The sequence below is a fragment of the Pituophis catenifer genome, unplaced genomic scaffold (assembly GCF_029215685.1).
Source record: "Pituophis catenifer annectens isolate HBS135680 unplaced genomic scaffold, rPitCat1.0.hap2 SCAF_7, whole genome shotgun sequence".
In the NCBI taxonomy this organism is placed as follows: domain Eukaryota; kingdom Metazoa; phylum Chordata; class Lepidosauria; order Squamata; family Colubridae; genus Pituophis; species Pituophis catenifer.
The window spans coordinates 6,887,876-6,907,717 of NW_027256887.1; the positions used below are offsets into that span (position 1 = coordinate 6,887,876).

Here is a 19,842-nt window from a genome sequence, read left to right on the forward strand (position 1 = left end):
CTATCTATCATCTATCTGTCAATCTCTCCCTCCCTCCCTCCCTTTCACTTCCCTCCCTCCCTTTTTCCTATGCAGAAAAACCTTACTTACATACACACACACACACACACACACACAATTGTCCTAAAATTTTATACTCTGACGAAGTCGGTAGGGGCTGACGAAAGCTTAGCACAAGTTTTAAAATAAAATTTTTTTTTTTAAACTTTTAAACATTCCGGAGATTGTGATGTCTATCGCTTCTTATATATATATATATATATTTTCTTACTTCTTCGTAGGGTTTATGTGTGTTTTTCTTCTAGCCAGGTTCAATCAATCAATCTATCATCTATCTATCTATCTATCTATCTATCTATCTATCTATCTATCTATCTATCTATCTATCATCTGTCATCTATCTCTCCCTCTCCATCCATCTATCATCTGTCTATCTATCATCTATCTGTCAATCTCTCCCTCCCTCCCTCCCTTTCACTTCCCTCCCTCCCTTTTTCCTATGCAGAAAAACCTTACTTACATACACACACACACACACACACACACACGCACACACACACACACACAATTGTCCTAAAATTTTATACTCTGACGAAGTCGGTAGGGGCTGACGAAAGCTTAGCACAAGTTTTAAAATAAAAAAATTTTTTTTAAACTTTTAAACATTCCGGAGATTGTGATGTCTATCGCTTCTTATATATATATATATATATTTTCTTACTTCTTCGTAGGGTTTATGTGTGTTTTTCTTCTAGCCAGGTTCAATCAATCAATCTATCATCTATCTATCTATCTATCTATCTATCTATCTATCTATCTATCTATCTATCTATCTATCTATCTATCTATCATCTATATCTATCTGTGTATCTATTATCTATTATCATCAATCTATCTCTCCCTCTCCATCTATCTATCATCTTTCTATCATCTCTGTAATCTATCATCTCTCTCTCTCTCATCCATCTATCTATCTCTATCTATCTGTCTGTCTGTCTGTCTGTCTGTCTGTCTGTCTGTCTGTCTGTCTGTCTGTAAGGGGTAATGTAACTATAAGAATAAGAAGTGGTGCTGAGGGTGGAATAAATAATGTAAGAGGGTTTTTTTGACTTTCTGAATAGGGGCAATGGAGAAATCTGAAATAGTAAGGTACAGTGCTTGCTAAAGGCTATTTTTCTTCATTCTGATGGCCCAAACATGTTTGTTAGATTTATACCCTAAGGTAGATCTGTACATAGCATCCCCACCTCCCATTGTATCCACACAACAACAACAACACTATGAGCCGAGCTGATCAATCCCCACAAAACCGAGGATGGATTAGAACATGGGTTCCCCCACTGCTATCCCGTATTTTTTTTACCGTATTACCAATATTTCTACATCATACTCGGTGCCCAAATTACTAAGCAGAATGGGAATATGGCATCCCCGATGAAAGAAAGGGATGAAATCTAGAGAAAGATGCAGACCAAACAATTTTCACGGAAAGCTACGGCTGAAAAATCGGAGAGGAAACCTGGCAACCTGCCAAGCATGGTGCCTCCCCCTCCAGCTTTCTTCCATGCTAGAGAGTATGGCAAGCATTGGAGAACAACAGCCTGGCAGACAGGGGAGAAAGGAACAAAATGACCCAAAGGAACAGAGAAGTCTATTCAAACAGGCCAGGCAACGAATGGAAAAGGGATAAGAAACAATAACTGAAGGATTTCTGTCTACATCCTGCATGTCCTGAGGACCTTGAAATCATTTTCATAAAACTCCTTCCCTCGAGTTTTTCCTAACAAACATCACTGGATTGATGGATGGATAGATGGATGGATGGATGGATGGATGGATGGATGGATGGATGAATGGATGGATAGATAGATAGATAGATAGATAGATAGATAGATAGATAGATAGATAGATGATAGATGATAGATAGATGATAGACAGACAGACAGATAGATAGAGATAATGGTTGATATATGGATGATGGATGGATGATGGGAGGGAGGAAGAGAGATTGACAAATAGATGACAGATGGCAGATGATAGATAGATGGATGGGTGGGTAGATAGGTAGGTAGGTAGGTAGATAGAGAGAGATGATAGATAGACAGACAGACAGACAGATAATGGTTGATAAATGGATGATGGAAGGATAGTGGGAGGGAGGAAGAGAGATTGACAAATAGATGACAGATGGCAGATGATAGATGGCTGGGTGGGTAGCTAGGTAGCTAGGTAGATAGATAGAGAGATGATAGATAGATGATAGATAGATAGACAGACAGACAGACAGATAATAGTTGATAAATGGAGGATGGTGGGAGGGAGGAAGGGAGATTGACAAATAGATGACAAATGGCAGATGATAGATGGGTAGGTAGGTAGGTAGATAAATAGAGATATAAGATAGATAGATAGATAGATAGATAGATAGATAGATAGATAGATAGATAGATAGATAGATAGATGATAGACAGACAGACAGACAGATAATGGTTGATAAATGGATGATGGATGGATGGATGGTGGGAGGGAGGAAGAGAGATTGACGGATAGATGACAGATGGCAGATAATAGATAGATGGGTAGGTAGGTAGGTAGAGATAATAGATAGATAGACAGACAGACAGAGAGAGATGAGAGAGAGATGATAGCTGACAGATGACAGAGATGATAGATGATGGATGGATGGATAGATGGAGAGGAGGAGGGAGATAGAGAGAGAGAGAGAGAGAGAGAGAGGAAGAAAGAAAGAATAGATACTAATAAAGGAGACTATTTGTAGTTCAGGTTTGACACGAGGGGTCCTTGGTGAACCTGGCGGTTTTCTTGTAGACGTTTCATTATCAAGCTAGCTAACATCATCCGTGTTGATGGTGTTACCTATTTTGGGTCATTTAAAACATCTAAGAAAACAACCAAACTCAGAGAGCACCAAGGACTCCACTGTTCAGCTCCTTGGGCTTGAATATTCTCTTCTACAGATACTTATTAACATCTACCATTCTGGGATTGTCTCCCTAGAAAACATCCACCGATTCCGAAGTGCGGATTCTCGATCAGTGCCTCGCAGAGGAAGACCAACTTATTGGGGCTCAGGAGCATTACAGGGAAGAGTTCAATAACTTGATCCGTATGACCCAGCTCAAGGCGGATGAGAGGGAACAAAAATCGAAGGATTTCTTGAAAGCTCAGGTGAGGGAGCATCTAATTTGGTCCTTCTATCTCGGATCACCCGGACTTTCCATACCTCTATAGCAGGGGTGTCAAACTCAATTTTATTGAGGGTCGCATCAGGGTTGTGTTTGAGCTCGGGGGGCTGGGGTGGGCGTGGTCAGGGTGGGCATTGCCAGCTCGACGTCACTTGTGTCGGGGGTGCCTGTGGAGGCTCGAGCGCTCTGCCAGCTAAAATGGGCTCCCAAGCTCCGTTTTCGGCCACGACAGCCTCCTGCAATCCTCTGCCAGAGAAAACGGAGCTCAGGAGAGCCGCGCGCGGCCATCATGAGGTCTGTTTTGGGCTGCAACAGCCTCCTGCAATCCTCTGCCAGCGAAAACGGAGCTCAGGAGAGCCGCGCGCGGCCATCACGAGGTCTGTTTTGGGTTGCAACAGCCTCCTGCAATCCTCTGCCAGCGAAAACGGAGCTCAGGAGAGCCACGCGCGGCCATCACGAGGTCTGTTTTGGGCTGCAACAGCCTCCTGCAATCCTCTGCCAGCGAAAACGGAGCTCAGGAGAGCCGCGCGCGGCCATCACGAGGTCTGTTTTGGGCTGCAACAGCCTCCTGCAATCCTCTGCCAGCGAAAACGGAGCTCAGGAGAGCCGCGCGCGGCCATCACGAGGTCTGTTTTGGGCTGCAACAGCCTCCTGCAATCCTCTGCCAGCGAAAACGGAGCTCAGGAGAGCCGCGCGCGGCCATCACGAGGTCTGTTTTGGGCTGCAACAGCCTCCTGCAATCCTCTGCCAGCGAAAACGGAGCTCTGGAGAGCCGCACGCGGCCATCACGAGGTCTGTTTTGGGCTGCAACAGCCTCCTGCAAGCCTCTGTGAGGAAAAACAGAGCTCTGTTTTTGCTGGCTGAGGCACTGCGGTCCAGTCCTTCGCTGTTTCCAGGGAGGCCCCGCAGGCCAGATATAAGCACTCTGCGGGCCGGATCCGGCCTTGCGGGCCTCGAGTTTGACACCCCTGTTCTTTAGAGTAGATTTTTGACTCATTCATAATATCTTCCCGTTCATTTTCATCACCAAAACAATGGCGCACCACACCTCTTTCAAATCTAGATCCCTGGCAAGCCTAAACTTATATGTAATATCATTGTTCTTCTTCCTCTACTGCATTCACTTGCCCCGTGTGGGAAATCACCAGAATTAGGACTGCAACGGGTTGCTAGGTAAGTCAATTTTTTTCTGTGAGGCCTACCTGTGTTAGCTTTGTTAGGCCTATCATTTCTTTTGAGATGAGAATAGAGATATGAGGCCCCTCCGAACATGTGAGGGGGGATGATGATTCTTTTTTTAAAAAAATAGCCTTTATTTACATTTTCCATTAAAAAGAGAACACACACACACACACACAAAAGAACAACACACCATATAAATAACATACAAGACAACGTAACAAATAATAAACATATCTGCAATTACATTATATTCCGAGGGAGACAGTTCTGACTTACAATATAGAATAGAATTCTTTATTGGACAAGTGTGATTGGACACACAAGGAATTTGTCTTCGGTGCATAAGCTCGCAGTGTACATAGAAGATATAAGTGATAAATCATGATCCTAGTCATCCTAAAAATACGTTCATCGTGAATCATAAGATACAACCCTTAGTGATAGTCATAGGATACTAAATAAGCAATCGGCATAAACCATACTAGGAAACTAAGTAAAACAATATAAATTGTAAAGATACAAGCAACAATAGTCAGGGTTGGGATTCAGCCGGTTCGGATCGGTTCGGAATGGATCGGTTCGGGCGTACTGGTAGTTGTGACCTGCGGTTGAGCCCGCCCACCCGCCCTGGCGCTATGCTGTCCTACTTAGTTGCTTTTTTAAGCCGCGTGAATGTGTGCAAGCTGTCTGAGCAAAGTGCATGCACAGAAGGCCACGCGCATGCGTGCGCACTCACATTTTTGGTGCTGGGCGAACCGGTTGTTAAATTATGTGAAACTCACCAATGGTTATAGTCATAAGTAGAAAAGGAGATAGGTAATAGGAAGGATGAGAAGAAGAATAGTAATACAGTCTTAGTAAATAGGTTGACCGTGTGGTGTGGGAATTAGTTGTTTAGCAGAGTGATGGCATAGGGGAAAGTCTAGTTGTTCTGGTGTGCAGTGCCCTATAACGTCGTTTTGAGGGTAGAAGTTGAAACAATTTATGTCCAGGATGTGAGGAGTCTGTAGATATTTTCACAGCCTATAAGTCTGTCTGTAAGCATACTTTATAGGGACGTGGTGGCTCAGTTGCTAAGACGCTGTGCTTGTCGATCGAAAGGTCGGCAGTTCAGCGGTTCGAATCCCTAGTGCCGCGTCACGGGGTGAGCTCCCGTTACTTGTCCCAGCTTCTGCCAACCTAGCAGTTCGAAAGCACGTAAAAAAATGCAAGTAGAAAAATAGGGGCCACCTTTGGTGGGAAGGTAACAGCGTTCCGTGCGCCTTTGGCGTTTAGTCATGCCGGCCACATGACCACAGAGACGTCTTTGGACAGCACTGGCTCTTCGGCTTTGAAACGGAGATGAGCACCGCCCCCTAGAGTCGGGAATGACCAGCACATATGTGCGAGGGGAACCTTTACCTTTAGCTTTTTAAGCATACTTTCTAATCAGATAATTTACAAATTACAAATGATCGGATCAGAGGGAAAATATGCTTACAGACATCCCTTGCCTGCATCCACTGATTTAAAGTCTTTCGCCTTACATTTGCCTTCCTGTCTCAGTACAGGTCGTCCTTGACTTACAACGGTTTGTTTAGTGACCCTTCAACGTTACAAGGGCACTGAAAAATGTGACTTTCGACCATTCTTCACACTTACAACCTTTGAAGCATCCCCCTGGTCACGTGATCAGAATTCAGATGCTTAGCTCATATTTATGACAGTTGCAATGTTCCTCCCGGGGGGGGGGGAAGTGTCATGTGATCCCCTTTTGCGACCTTCTGATGAACAAAGTCAAGGGGGGAAAAGCCAGATTCACTTAACCACCGTTGCAACGATTCACTTAACAACTGTGGTGAGAAAGGTCGTAAAATGAGGCAAAGCTCACTTCACAAACATCTCACCGAACAACAGAAATTTGGGGGCTCAATTGTGGTCGTAAGTTGAGGATGACCTGCCTTTTGTGTTACACTTGCCTTCGGGTCTCAGTAGTGCAAAATGCAAAAGCATTGGAGCTCCATTTAATCTGTAGCCATGCTTTTCTGATAACCGAGCTCCATGTTTTTGCTTCTGAGAACACCGTATTCTGTTTTTGAAATACAGAACGACACTGTCGTTTTTGGAATTAATTTTTTTGCCTCCTTGAACTTTAGAAACGGCCATGCAATTTGTTGAGGGTAAAACTGCCCTCTGCAAAGTGGTGCAACGGACCAGACAGCGAATAGATACGTTGCTTAGCAAAACACACAGATACTCACAGACTCTGAACATTGTAAGAAAAATAAACAATCTTTACTTGTAGTAAAAAAGCAACAAACTTGGCTTCTCAAAACAAAGATAACCCTTCTTCAAATAATCACGGTTCAACACAAAAACATAGTTTGCTTACAATTCCAGTTCTCTTCAGTAACACAGACACAGTTCCTTTCAGCAGTTCAACCTTCTAATAGCAGGAGCAGAAGTGAATGAACTTCCTGCCTTCTTTTATGTCTGCTTAGCACAGCCAATTAGTCATCTTGTAGCAGTTAAAGTTACAGAACATAGTTTTCAATATATTATCTACCCAACCGTAGGATAAACATCCAACACAATTCTAACAGCTCCCCAATATCCACTGCTGTGTGTCTTTTCGCAGGCGCGTCTGAATAACATTATCGCAGAAATAAAAACGAAAGACTTTGAAATTAGGGAGCATACCAAGAAACAGAGAGAAATTCAGAGACAGTAAGAAAATTGTTTCAATGGGTTTGTTGGCTTCATATTGGGGAGGAAAGGAGGTTGATGCATCAACGTTTTCCTTAAAATATTTTTTTGGGGGGGTGGATTTCAGGATGAAAGAATTTGCCAAACTGTATGACGTCGTGCGGCACGAGAGAAACAAGTTGGTGAACCTTGTACACTGCGCTCGCCAGAAAACCAATGAAATTAAAGACAAAGTCAAAATGCTGGATAATGAGATGGAAATCCTAAGGAACAATGCTGTCATTAAAGAGAGGTGAGTATTCAGGTGAACAATTCACCTGAAAAATAATTTCGGAATGGAATAGACTAGAATAGAATAACAGAGTTGGGAGGGACCTTGAAGGTCTTCTAGTCCAACCCTCCGCTCGAGCAGGAGACTCTACACCATTTCAGACACATGGTTGTCCAGTCTGTTTTTGAAAGCCTCCAGTGATGGTTCACCCACAACTTCTGAAGGCCACCTGTTCCGTTGGTTTATTATTCTCACTGTTAGGAAATTTCTCCTTAGTTCTAAGTTGCTTCTCTCCTTGATTAGTTTCCACCCATTGCTTCTTGTCCTGCCTTCAGGTGCTTTGGAGAATAGCTTGACCCCGTCTTCTTTGGGGCAACCCCTGAGATATGGGAACACTGCTATCATTTTCTTGATTTCATTTAGAAATCTGTTTTTTTAAAAAAATAAATAAATTAGGGTGCAAGTCTTTTCTTTTTGATATCCGCTTCTCAATTGTACTCTTTACCCTTTAAACATTGGATTAGATTATAGAATACAATACAAAAATACAAAAGAAAATAGGAGGACAACAGTGGCTCTTCGGCTTTGAAACGGAGATGAGCACCGCCCCCTAGAGTCGGGAACGACTAGCAGGCACGTGCGGGGGAATCTTTACCTTTACCTTACTGCATTCTAACCACCGCGGTATCACCGCGGCTCTGATGTTTCCATTGCCTTTTGCAGAAAACTGCAAAAATATCAGATGAAGTACGCCAACAACGTTGCGATCAAGGACAGCATTCAGAGCGATGTTTGCAAGGTTTATCAGACCGTCCAGGATATGAAGGAGAAGCGGGAGCAGCAGCTGATGGACGTCGAACGGCTGACCAACACGCTCACCCGGATTGAGGAGGAGATGGTCCAGTTGCGTAAGACGTACGAGAAGGCTGTCCAGAGACGAAATGAAAGGTACGGAGGCGGGACCTCGAACGCCTTCGTTGGCAGAGTTATACAAGGAGTCAATTTGTTTGGAGATGGAACAAAAACAAAGAACAAAAAAAGAGCAGCCATTCTGTTTTTAATTATTTCGATTCCCAAAATCGGGTTGATATTCTAGCCAATGCCCCGAAATTATTCCTAAATATACAAAATGTAAAGGAAGAGAAAAATAACACCATTTAATTAAAATATCTTTGAGTTTACTGACAATATATATACTGTTGAGACAGGTACCGTGTTTCCCCGAAAATAAGACCTTGTCTTATATATTTTTTTGAACCCCGAAATAAGCACTTAGCTTTATTTTTGGGGAGGTCTTATTATTTTGGGGCGCATGGAGCAAGACAGGGCTTCTCTTGCCGTCTTACCTGATTTTCTAGCTCTGTCTCCCTAACCCTAACCAGAGGAAATGGCGGGGACCGGCTGTGCATGCGTTTAAATATTTTAAGGAGGGCTTATTTTAGCGCATGCACTCAAAAGCCCGTTTGGACTTATTATCAGGGGAGGTCTTATTTTCGGGAAAACACGGTAGTCCTCAACTTACGACCACAACTGAGCCCCAAATTTCTGTTGTTAAGCGAGACATTTGTTAAGTGAATCTTGCCCCATTTTACGACATTTGTTGCCACAATTGCTAAGTGAATCACTGCAGTTATTAAGTTGGTAACCCAGTTGTTAAATGAATCTGGCTCTCCCCATTGATTTTGCTTATCAGACGGTCGCAAAAGGTGATCACGTGACTCCGGGATGCTGCAGCCGTCATAAATATGAGTCAGTTGCCAAGCTGACGTGACCCTGGGGAGGCTGCAAAGGTTGTAACTGTGAAAAATGGTCGTAAGTCATTTTTTTTAGCGCCGTTGTAACTTTGAACGGTCACTAAATGAACGGTTGTAAGTCGAGGACTACCTGCATTCCGCTTGAAGGGTATCTTACAGGGAATCAGATCTTTTGTAATACACCTTTACAGTCCGTCCTTTCCTTCGGATTTCATTACAGTGGCGTTCAGCTCATCGAGCGCGAAGAAGAAGTGTGTATTTTTTACGAAAAAATCAACATTCAGGAAATGATGAGCCGAAACGGCGATATCGAGATCAATGTGATGGATGAGAAAATACGCTATCTCAAACTGAAGATGATCGAGAAGAAGAGGCAGATTGAATTATCCGTCAAAATGTTGCCGACCAAGAGGACTCTCGACGCTGATTTAGTGGTCCTTCAAATTCAGGTATGCAAGCGAAGACACATTTTCCCTACGTGGATTTTTGCTTTAAGCTAGCATTTCTCCATCTGATAACTGGGTTAGAGAGGCTTCCTCCTCGTTGAGCTTCTCATAATCTCTGCAGAGTTAGCGCTCAGAATGAACGTCACCAGGGGAGGGCTGCTGGGGGTTCACAGGGGTTCGGGAGAACCTCTAGCTAAGATTCTGTGTAGTTTGGAGAACCCTCAAATCCCACTCCTGGCTGGCCCACCCCTCCCCTCCCCTCCCAGGAGTCCCCATGCGGCCCGTTTAGGATGCAAGTAAGGGCAGAGCATGCACGGTGACTTGGGGAGGGAGAAAAATGGCCCTACCCAAAGTTCAGGAAGGGCCTCCAGAGCCTGGGGAGGCCATTTTTTGCCCTCCCAGAGGCTCAAGGAAAGCCTCTGGAGCCTGGGGAGGGCAAAAAAAACGAGTCTGGCGGGCCCACCAGAAGTTGGAAAACCGTCTGTTTCCAGCCTCTGGAGGGCCTCTGGGGGTTGGGGAAGGCTGTTTTTGCCCTCCCCAGGCCCCAAGAAAGCCTCTGGAGCTTGGGGAGGGTGAAAAACGGGCCTACTGGGCCTACCGGAAACATTTTTGCCATTGTGTGCCAAAAGTGGGGGGAGCGCAGGGGGGGTCGCGCACACATGTGTGGGGGGTCGGGGAATGGGGGACATTAAATTATGGGTGTGGCCACGCACGTGCGTGACACCCACCCACCCCGCGCTCCCCCGGCTTTTCGCACACGACGGCAAAAAGGTTAGCCATCACTGCAATAGAGGAATGTGCCGGTACCAGTCTAGCTTGGCTAATTTCCAAGGTGCGTGCATTGTGACGACGCCGAATACACACACTGAACAGGAAGGAAGTGGGTAAATGAGACAGTTGAGCTGACTGGCACTTTCTCAGCCAGCCAGTCGGCCGGCCTCTCCACTTCCCTTCCCATTGCCAGGTCAAATTTAATAAGGCATTTTTAAAAAGTGGGAAGTCTAGAGGCTAAATCATGTGACGGATGACTGAGGGAACTAGGTATGTCTAGTCTAATGAACAGAAGGACTAGGGGAGACATGATAGCAGTGTCCCAATATCTCAGGGGCCGCCACAAAGAAGAGGGAGTCCAGCTATTCTCCAAAACACCTGAGGAATGGATTCAAACTGAGGAAGCAATGGATGGAAACTAATCAAGGAGAGAAGCAACTCAGAACTAAGGAGAAATTTCCTGACAGAACAATTAATGAGTGGAATGGCTTGTCTCAAAGGTGCTTTTTCTGGAGACAAAGGGACTTGTTTTTCTTTTGAAGACATTTCGCTTCTCACCCAAGAAGCTTCTGATAGGATATAGAATAGAGTAAAATAGAATAACATAGTTGGAAGGGACCTTGGAGGTCTTCTAGTCCAACTCCCTGCTTAGGCAGGAAACCCTACACCACTTTGGTTATCCAACATCTTCTTAAAGACTTCCAGTGTTGGAGCATTCACAACTTCTGGAGGCAAGTTGTTCCACTGATTAATTGTTCTCACTGTCAGGAAATTTCTCCTTAGTTCTAAGTTGCTTCTCTCCTGGATTAGTTTCCACCCATTGCTTCTTGTCCTACCCTCAGGTGCTTTGGAGAACAGCTTGACTCCCTCTTCTTTGGGGCAGCCCCTGAGATATTGGAACACTGCTATCACATCACCCATAGTCCTTCTGTTTATTAGACTAGACATACCTAGTTCCCTCAGTCATCCATCACATGATTTAGCCTCTAGACTTCCCACTTTTTAAAAATGCCTTATTAAATTTGTCTCCCTAGTCCTTCTTTTCATTAAACTAGACATACCCAGTTCCAGCAACTGTTCTTCATATGTTTTAGCCTCCAGTCCCCTCATCATCTTGGTTGCTCTTCTCTGCACTCTTTCTAGGGTCTCTATATCATTTTTACATCGTGGCGACCAAAACTGGATGCCGTATTCCAAGTGTGGCCTTACCAAGGCATTATAAAATGGTATTAACCTTTCACGTGATCTTGATTCTATTCCCTCTGTTTATGCAGCCTAGAACTGTGTTGGCTTTTTTGGCAGCTGCTGCACACAGATAACTCCTATTTAAATTGTTTATTTATTCATATTTAAATATAAATCCTTCCATTCCCCACTATCCTGTGAACCTCTAGAATTAGAACTTGGTGTCCCACAGGTTCTGGAAAAGCTAGAGCAGGATTTTGGAGGTTGTCCTTTGAACAAGAGAGGAAACCTCTGCAATTGTGGTGGATAAATCTTTGTTCCATGAATCTTAGAGCAGGATCTGTTTTTTGTTCAGAAGAAAAACTCTTTTAAGTTCCTTATTTGAGCTTTCATTAAAAAAAAACAAAAAACACGAAGTTGTCGGGTGTTATGGTCCGTTGTCTAGAAACCATTCTAATATAAGCCTCAATCTACTTTCACTCCTATTGCTGTCAAACAATGGGTCTGGTCAACCAAACGATTCTACAGAAGACAAACTCTGTTTCAATTTTAATCCTCGCTTTAAATAGTCAAGAACGGCTCGATGGTGGACAATCCCTTAAATATGAGCCAGCAGTATGTTGTTGCAGCTGCCAAAAAAGTTAACACAGTTCTAGGCTGCGTTATAGAATCAAGATCATGTGAAGTGTTAATACCACTTTAGAATGCCTTGGTAAGGCCACACGTGGAATACAGCATCCAGTTTTGGTCACCATATTATGGAAAAGATGTTGAGACTCTGGAAAGAGTGCAGAGAAGAGCAGCAAAGATGATGAGGGGACTGGAGGCTAAAACATAAAAAGAACGGTTGCAGGAACTGGGCATGGCTAGTTTGATGAAAAGAAGGACAAGGGGAGACATGATAGCAGTGTTCCAGTATCTCAGGGGCTGCCACAAAGAAGAGGGAGTCAAGCTATTCTCCAAAACAGTTGAAGGCAGGACAAGAAGCGATGGGTGGAAACCAATCAAAGAGAGAAGCAACTTAGAACTAAGGAGAAATTCCCTGACAGTTTAGTTTAGTTTAGTTTAGTTTTAGTTAGTTTATTTGATTTGTATACTGCCCTACTCCCAAAGGCGGTGAGGGCGCCTTCACTGAGGGCGGTGAACAGCCTCAAGATAAAAAACACATAAATACAAAATTTAAAAACAGAATAAAACCGAGTTAAACAATTTGGCCGAAGACAGATTTAAAAACACCCCAATAAATTAAAAACAAATTAAAATTTGTGTTTTAAAAGGGAAAAAGGGAAAAAATTAAGCCAGGCCAGCCTGATGGAATAAAAAGGTTTTAAGAGCGCAGCGGAAGGTGCGTAGATCCGGGATCCTCCGTGTCTCCGGGGGGAGCTCATTCCAGGTAGTAGGTGCCCCCACAGAGAAGGCTTTCCCCCTGGGGGCCGCCAGTCGACATTGTTTGGCTGACGGCACCCGGAGAAGCCCCTCTCTATAAGAGTGTACCCGGCCGGTGGGAGGCTACTGGTGGCAGCAGGCGGTCCCGTAGATAACCAGGTCCTAAGCCATGGAGCGCTCTAAAGGTGGTAACAAAGACCTTGAAGCGCACACGGAAGACCACCGGGACCCAGTGCAGCTCGCGCAGGAGGGGTGTTACATGGGAACGCCATGTCGCTCCCATTACCACCCGCGCGGCCGCACTCTGCGCCAGTTGGAGCCTCCGGGTGCTCCTCAAGGGGAGCCCCATGTAGAGAGCGTTGCAGTAGTCCAGGCGGGAAGTGACGAGGGCATGAGTGACCTCGTCAATTAACCAGTGGAACGACTTGCCTCCAGAAGTTGCAAATGCTCCGACACTGGAGGTTTTTAAGAAGATGTTGGACAAACACTTGTCTGGAACAGTACAAATTCTCCTGCTTGAGTAGGGGGTTGGACTCAAAACCTCCGAGGTCGCTTCCAACTCTGTTATTCTGCTGTCAGATCTCACCACTAAACGACAAAAATATTGCGGACTGCCTTCCTGTGGGGACCTTCCTTTCTTTGTGAAAATGCATGCTCGCTCTTGACCTTATCAGCAAATGGCAATTTTTTTCCCCCAGGGCATTTTTCTTTGATTCATTCCTGTATTGAGTTTGTACTTTGGACCAGTGGGGGTATTCAGCCAGTAGTGGCGACCTGCGGGTGGGGATGTCCTGCCCACCCGCCCTGACGCTATGCCGTCCTGTTTAGCCAGGTTTTCTAAGCCGCGCGCGCTCACATTTTCGGTGCGTGGCGAGCCAGTGGTAAAATTATGTGAAATTCACCCCTGCTTTGGACCTAATTTTTATAGCAACAAAAAGTCTGAATGGCTAAACTGAAACCCAAAGCTACAGCTCTACTTGTTCGTTTGTTTTAATCAGCCAAAGGTTAAGCTCCATTGACAATTTATGAAGCAAATTAAATGTTTGCTTTGGTTACCATCTTCCTCTAAACACATTCCTTCTTTATTGGCTGCGTAACCTTTGAACAGTAATGTTTTATCTGGCAAAAGATGTTAACAAAGCGTACTGCCATTGGCCTAGGGCAGGGGTCAGCAACCTGCAGCTCTTGAGCCGCATGCGGCTCTTGGGGCCCTCTGCTGTGGCTCCCTGTCAGATGATCCCACTACTGGCTGGCCCCGCCCCTCACTCTCCCCTCCCAGTCACTCCTCGCTTGGCCTGAGAAAGTAAGGGCAACGGCAGGGGAGAGACAGAGAGATACAGAGAGAGGGGGAGGGAGAGAGACAGAGAGAGAGAGAGACGGAGAGAGATACAGAGAGAGGGGGAGACAGAGAGACAGAAAGACAGAGAGAGATAGAGAGAGAGGGAGAGGGTGGGAGAGAGAGACAGAGAGAGATACAGAGAGAGGGGGAGAGAGAGAGACAGAGAGAGATACAGAGAGAGGGGGAGAGAAAGAGACAGAGAGAGATACAGAGAGAGGGGGAGAGAAAGAGACAGAGAGAGATACAGAGAGGGGGAGAGAGAAAGAGACAGAGAGAGAGACAGAGAGGGGGGAGAGAGAGACAGAGATACAGAGAGATACAGAGAGGGGGAGAGAGAGAGACAGAGAGAGATACAGAGAGAGGGGGAGAGAGAGACAGAGAGAGAGGGAGAGAGAGAGAGAGACATACAGAGAGAGGGGGAGAGAGAGAGACAGAGAGATACAGAGAGAGAGGGAGACAGAGAGATACAGAGAGAGAGGGAGACAGAGAGACAGAGAGAGAGACAGAGAGAGAGGGAGAGAGAGAGAGATACAGAGAGGGGGAGAGAGAGAGAGACAGAGAGAGATACAGAGAGAGAGGGAGAGTGGGGGAGGGAGGGAGGGGGGATAGAGAGAGATGTCAAAAGTGTTTTGTGGTTTCCGGTGTTTTTTAACAACTGGTTCTCTGCCCTAATGACCGGCTGGGTAGGCGTGGCTGGGGGGGGTGTCATGTGACTGGTGGAAGTGAGTGACATTGAGTTGGCCACGCCCACCCAGGTTTTGTGACTCCCGGTGTTTTCTTTTCTGTGGGAAACGGGTCTAAATGGCTCTTTAAGTATTTAAGGTTGCAGACCTCTGGCCTAGGGGGCATGACTTTTGATACATCCTGTAAGCTGTTATTTTTATTTAAGCACTTAATTTACTTGATATATTGAACTGTTTGCAGTGCAATTTAAAACTGAGAGCTTAATGCGGCATTTTTAAAGGCAAGGGAAGGGCACCATTTCAAATGGACTGCAGTTAAAAGCTTTTCAGAAATAATGGATTTTAAAGGCTTCTTTGAAAGTTCAGAAAGGACCTTCAACTCTGCAGAAGGCTTTCAAAAGCTTCAGCAGCAACAGAGAAATGGTTGCAGGAACTGGATATGTCTAGTCTAATGAAGAGCAGAACTAGGGATGACATGATAATAGTCTTTCAATATTTGAGGGGCTGTCACAGAGAAGAGGGAGTCAAGCTATTCTCCAAAGCACCTGAGGGCAGGAGAAGAAGCAACGGATGGAAATTAATCAAGGAGAGAAGCAACCTAGAACTGAGGACGAATTTCCTGACAGTGAGGACAATTAACCAGTGGAAAAGTTTGCCTTCAGAAGTTGTGGATGCTCCATCACTAGAAGAAGAGACTTAAAAGAAGTTTAAGAATAATGCATTCGGTTTTGGTCGCCACGATGTGAAAAAGATGTTGGGACTCTAGAAAGAGTGCAGAGAAGAGCAACCAAGATGATTAGGGAAGTTGTTCCACTAGTTAATTGTCCTAACTTGTCAGGAAATTTCTCCTTAGTTCTAAGTTGCTTCTCTCTTTGATTGGTTTCCATCCATTGCAGAGAAGAGCAACCAAGATGATGAGGGGACTGGAGGCTAAAACATATGAAGAACAGTTGCAGGAACTGGGTATGTCTAGTTGAATGAAAAGAAGGACTAGGGGAGACATGATAGCTGTGTTCCAATATCTCAGGGGCTGCCCCAAAGAAGAGGGAGTCAAGCTATTCTCCAAAGCACCTGAGGGCAGGACAAGAAGCAATGGGTGGAAACTAATCAAGGAGAGAAGCAACTTAGAACTAAGGAGAAATTTCCTGACAGTTAGAACAATTAACCAGTGGAACAACTTGCCTCCAGAAGTTGTGAATGCTCCAACACTGGAAGTTTTTAAGAAGAGATTGGACAAACACTTGTCTGGAACAGTATAAATTCTCCTGCTTGAGCAGGAGAATCACCTGAGTTGTGCAAATGGGTGTGAAGCCTTCTTGGAACAGTTGAAAGGATTATGTTGTGGACTGGAGATAAACGACATCCTCTATCTCCGGTCTACCACACAGTCCTTGCAACCGTTCCAAGAAGGCTCCTTACCCATTTGCATCACTCAAGTGAACTCTGAGGACACAGATAAACTTCCAAGCGGCCTCAACGACTCTCTAAAAGGAATGCAAATGACCAGCCGTCTGCAAGGAATATCAATCCTTCCATTCCCCCACCATCCAGTCAGAGCTGAAGAAGCTTCTTGGATGAGAAGCGAAACGTCTTCAAAAGGAAAACCAGAAAGTCCAGTTGCCTCTTGAAAAAAGCACCTTTGGGACAAGTGTGACCTGGATGGCTGAGAATCTCCATAGACTTTGTCAGTTTTTACTGAGTCGTTTCATAAATGTGCTCTGGATATAATGTACAGGATGGCAAGGACCAATGACAGCATAGATCCGTGATTGCAAACCTATGTCATGCGTGCTACAGGTGGCACACGGAGCCATATTGGTGGGCACGCGAGCGTTGCCCTAGCTCAGCTCCAGCACGCATGCGCGCTCTGGCCAGCAGAAGTCAGCAAACGGGCTGTTTCCGGCCTCTGGAGGGCCTCCGGGGAGGTGGGGAAGGCTGTTTTTGCCCTCCCCAGGCTCCTAGAAAACCTCTGGAGCCTGGGGAGGGCAAAAAACAGGACTACAGGGCCCACCGTGCCATCACATGCCAAAAGCGGGGGGAGCATGGGGGGGGTCACGCACACATGCGTGGCGGGGCAGGGCGCATAGAATTATGGGTGTGGACACACACACGCGTGACCACCCCGCACTCCCCCAGCTTTTGGCACACGATGGCAAAAAGGTTAGCCATCACTGGCATAGGTAATCATTGTATATTGCTGTACCTGCCTCACATTTAAGTGTTCGCTGTGTTAACCACATCCTGTTATTTGGAGGTGCATGCACTTTTTTTCCACTTAACACTTTGCATTTTGTAGCATGGAGTGTCCTGTTTGCCTGTTGCGGATCGTCACAAGCATTTGTCATTTTCCTGAAATGTGGCTGTCCAGCCAATTTTTAAAACAAAATGTTCTCGGGAAGAGACATCATTTTTTTTTAACCTTATTTTCCCACATTAGTTCTCTTCTTCCCTTTTAAGTGATTTTGCTGAGGTTCTAATTTTTTAGGGGGGGTTGATGTTTACACCTTTTTCCTGTGATGCAAGTTAACTGCTGAGAACAGGAAGCGAGTGACTGGTGTAACTTTGCAAGAAAGAAAGAAAAAAAGAGAAGTAGTAGCTCCAGAGAATGAATCACCTGCTGATTCTTTTGAGGAAATGCTCATTTTTGTGGCTGAGGCCTGTTTTCTTAGAATTTGTTGTGCCAAAAAAAAAAAAAAAACCCAGAAAAAAAGAACAAAAGAACACACAGGGGTAGACAGAAAGAGAGAAAGAAAAAAAGAGAGAGTGAGAGAAAGAAACAAAAAAGAAAGGGAAAGAAAAAAGAGAGAGAGAGAGAAATAAAGAGAAAGGGAGAGAGGGAGAGAGAAAGACAAAGAAAAAGTGAGAAAGGAAAAGAAAGAAAGTGAGTGAGAGCGAGAAAGAGAAAGAAAGAAAGAGAGAAATAAAGAGAAAGGGAGAGAGAGAGAAAGACAGAAAGAAAAAGAGAAGGAAAGAGATAAAGAAAGAAAGAAAGAAAGAAAGAAAGAAAGAAAGAAAGAAAGAAAGAAAGGGAGAGCTAGAAAGAAAGAAAGCAAGAGAGAGAAATAAAGAGAGGGAGAGAAAGAGAAAGAAAAAGAGAAAAGGAAAGAAAGAAAGAAAGAAAGGGAGAGCGAGAAAGAAAGCAAGCGAGAGAAATAAAGAGAAAGGGAGAGAGAGAGAAAGACAGAAAGAAAAAGAGAGAAAAGGAAAGAAAGAAAGAAGAAAGGGAGAGCTAGAAAGAAAGAAAGCAAGAGAGAGAGAAATAAAGAGAAAGGGAGAGAGAGAGAAAGACAAAGAAAAAGAGAGAAAAGGAAAGAAAGGGAGAGCGAGAAAGAAAGCAAGAGAGAGAGAAATAAAGAGAAAGGGAGAGAGAGAGAGACAGACAGAAAGAAAGGGAAAAGGGAGAAAAAGAAAGAAAAAGAGAGAAAGAAAGAGAGAGAAAGAAAGAGAGAAAAGAAAAGAAAGAGGTTAGGTCCAATTAGTCTGTGAAAGAGAATCTTTAATTGTTCTAGTATTTTATTTTGCAATGATGACAAATACAAAAGCTGCCTTCCCAAACCAGCTGCTTAGGGTCCATTTGCTGATTTATTTATTTTTTAACAGTTTTCCCAGTGCAAGGACAAAATTAAAAGCCTGGAGAAGCTGTTTACCGACCCGGATCAAGAAAACAGAGTAAGAGCGTTGCCTGGAAAGGACCCCTCCACCCAAGAGCTCTTCAAAAAGATAGAGGAGGTAATATCCATCCCACCAGAAAAAAACCCTCGCAGCAAATAACCGTGTTTCCATATTAACCGGATTTTTTTTTTTAAAAAAAAGGATGGGGGTGGGGAGAGACCTTGACGAATGCATAAAACATAATTTTTTTTACTACCGGTTCTGTGGGTGTGGCTTGGTGGGCATGGCATGGCAGTGGGCGTGGCTTAGGGGAAGGATACTGTAAAATCTCCATTCCCACCCAACTCCAGGGGAAGGACACTGTAAAATCTCCATTCCCTCCCCACTCCAGGGGAAGGTTACTGCAAAATCCCCATTTCCTCCCGATCAGCCGGGACTCGGGAGGCAGAGAATAGATGGGGGCGGGGCCAGTCAGAATTTTTACTACTGATTCTCTGAACTACTCAAAATGTCCGCTACCGGTTCTCCAGAACTGGTCAGAACCTGCGGAAACCCACCTCTGCATAAAACCCACAAAACCGCTTCCAAAAAACAATATTCCCGTGCCCTATCTTCCCACTGGATTTTCGCACACACACCCATGACATCAGCTAGCATGGATGACGTTACCTAGTTTAGTAACAAAACGTCTGCAAGAAATCCACCAAGTTCAGAGACCTCCCCCACTTCCCCCATCTCAAGACCAAAATGATGGGGCTCCTGTACATCTCTAGAATAGAATAGAATAGAATAGAATAGAATAGAATAGAATAGAATAGAATAGAATAGAATAGAATAGAATAGAATAGAAAATATGGAATGGAATGGAATGGAATGGAATGGAATGGAATAGAATAGAAAATATGGAATGGAATGGAATGGAATGGAATAGAATAGAATAGAAAATATGGAATGGAATGGAATGGAATGGAATGGAATGGAATGGAATAGAATAGAATAGAATAGAATAGAATAGAATAGAATAGAATAGAATAGAATAGAATAATAGAAAATATGGAATGGAATGGAATGGAATGGAATGGAAGAGAAGAGAAGAGAAGAGAAAAGAGAAGAAGAGGAGAAAATATGGAATGGAATGGAATAGAATAATAAAATAGAATAGAATAAAATAAGACAAAATAAGAATAGAATTACGGTAGTATTTATCTGTTTTTATACATAGAATAGAAAATAGAACAGAATAATAGAATAGAATAGAAAATAGAATTAGTATTTAACTGCTTTTATACAGACTAGACTGGACTAAATTAAACTAGACTAGA

General features: G+C 44.2%; 1 protein-coding gene across 1 annotated transcript in view; it reads left to right on the forward strand.

Annotated features, from left to right (window-relative positions):
- Window positions 1-19,842, forward strand: part of CCDC146 (coiled-coil domain containing 146) — a 114,920-nt gene that overhangs the window by 90,882 nt on the left and 4,196 nt on the right. The window contains exons 11-16 of the mRNA XM_070947395.1: window positions 3,019-3,189; window positions 7,006-7,094; window positions 7,201-7,365; window positions 8,068-8,292; window positions 9,319-9,547; window positions 18,509-18,637. Of these exons, the coding sequence (XP_070803496.1) occupies window positions 3,019-3,189; window positions 7,006-7,094; window positions 7,201-7,365; window positions 8,068-8,292; window positions 9,319-9,547; window positions 18,509-18,637 (1,008 nt within the window). The remainder of the gene's footprint in view (window positions 1-3,018; window positions 3,190-7,005; window positions 7,095-7,200; window positions 7,366-8,067; window positions 8,293-9,318; window positions 9,548-18,508; window positions 18,638-19,842) is intronic.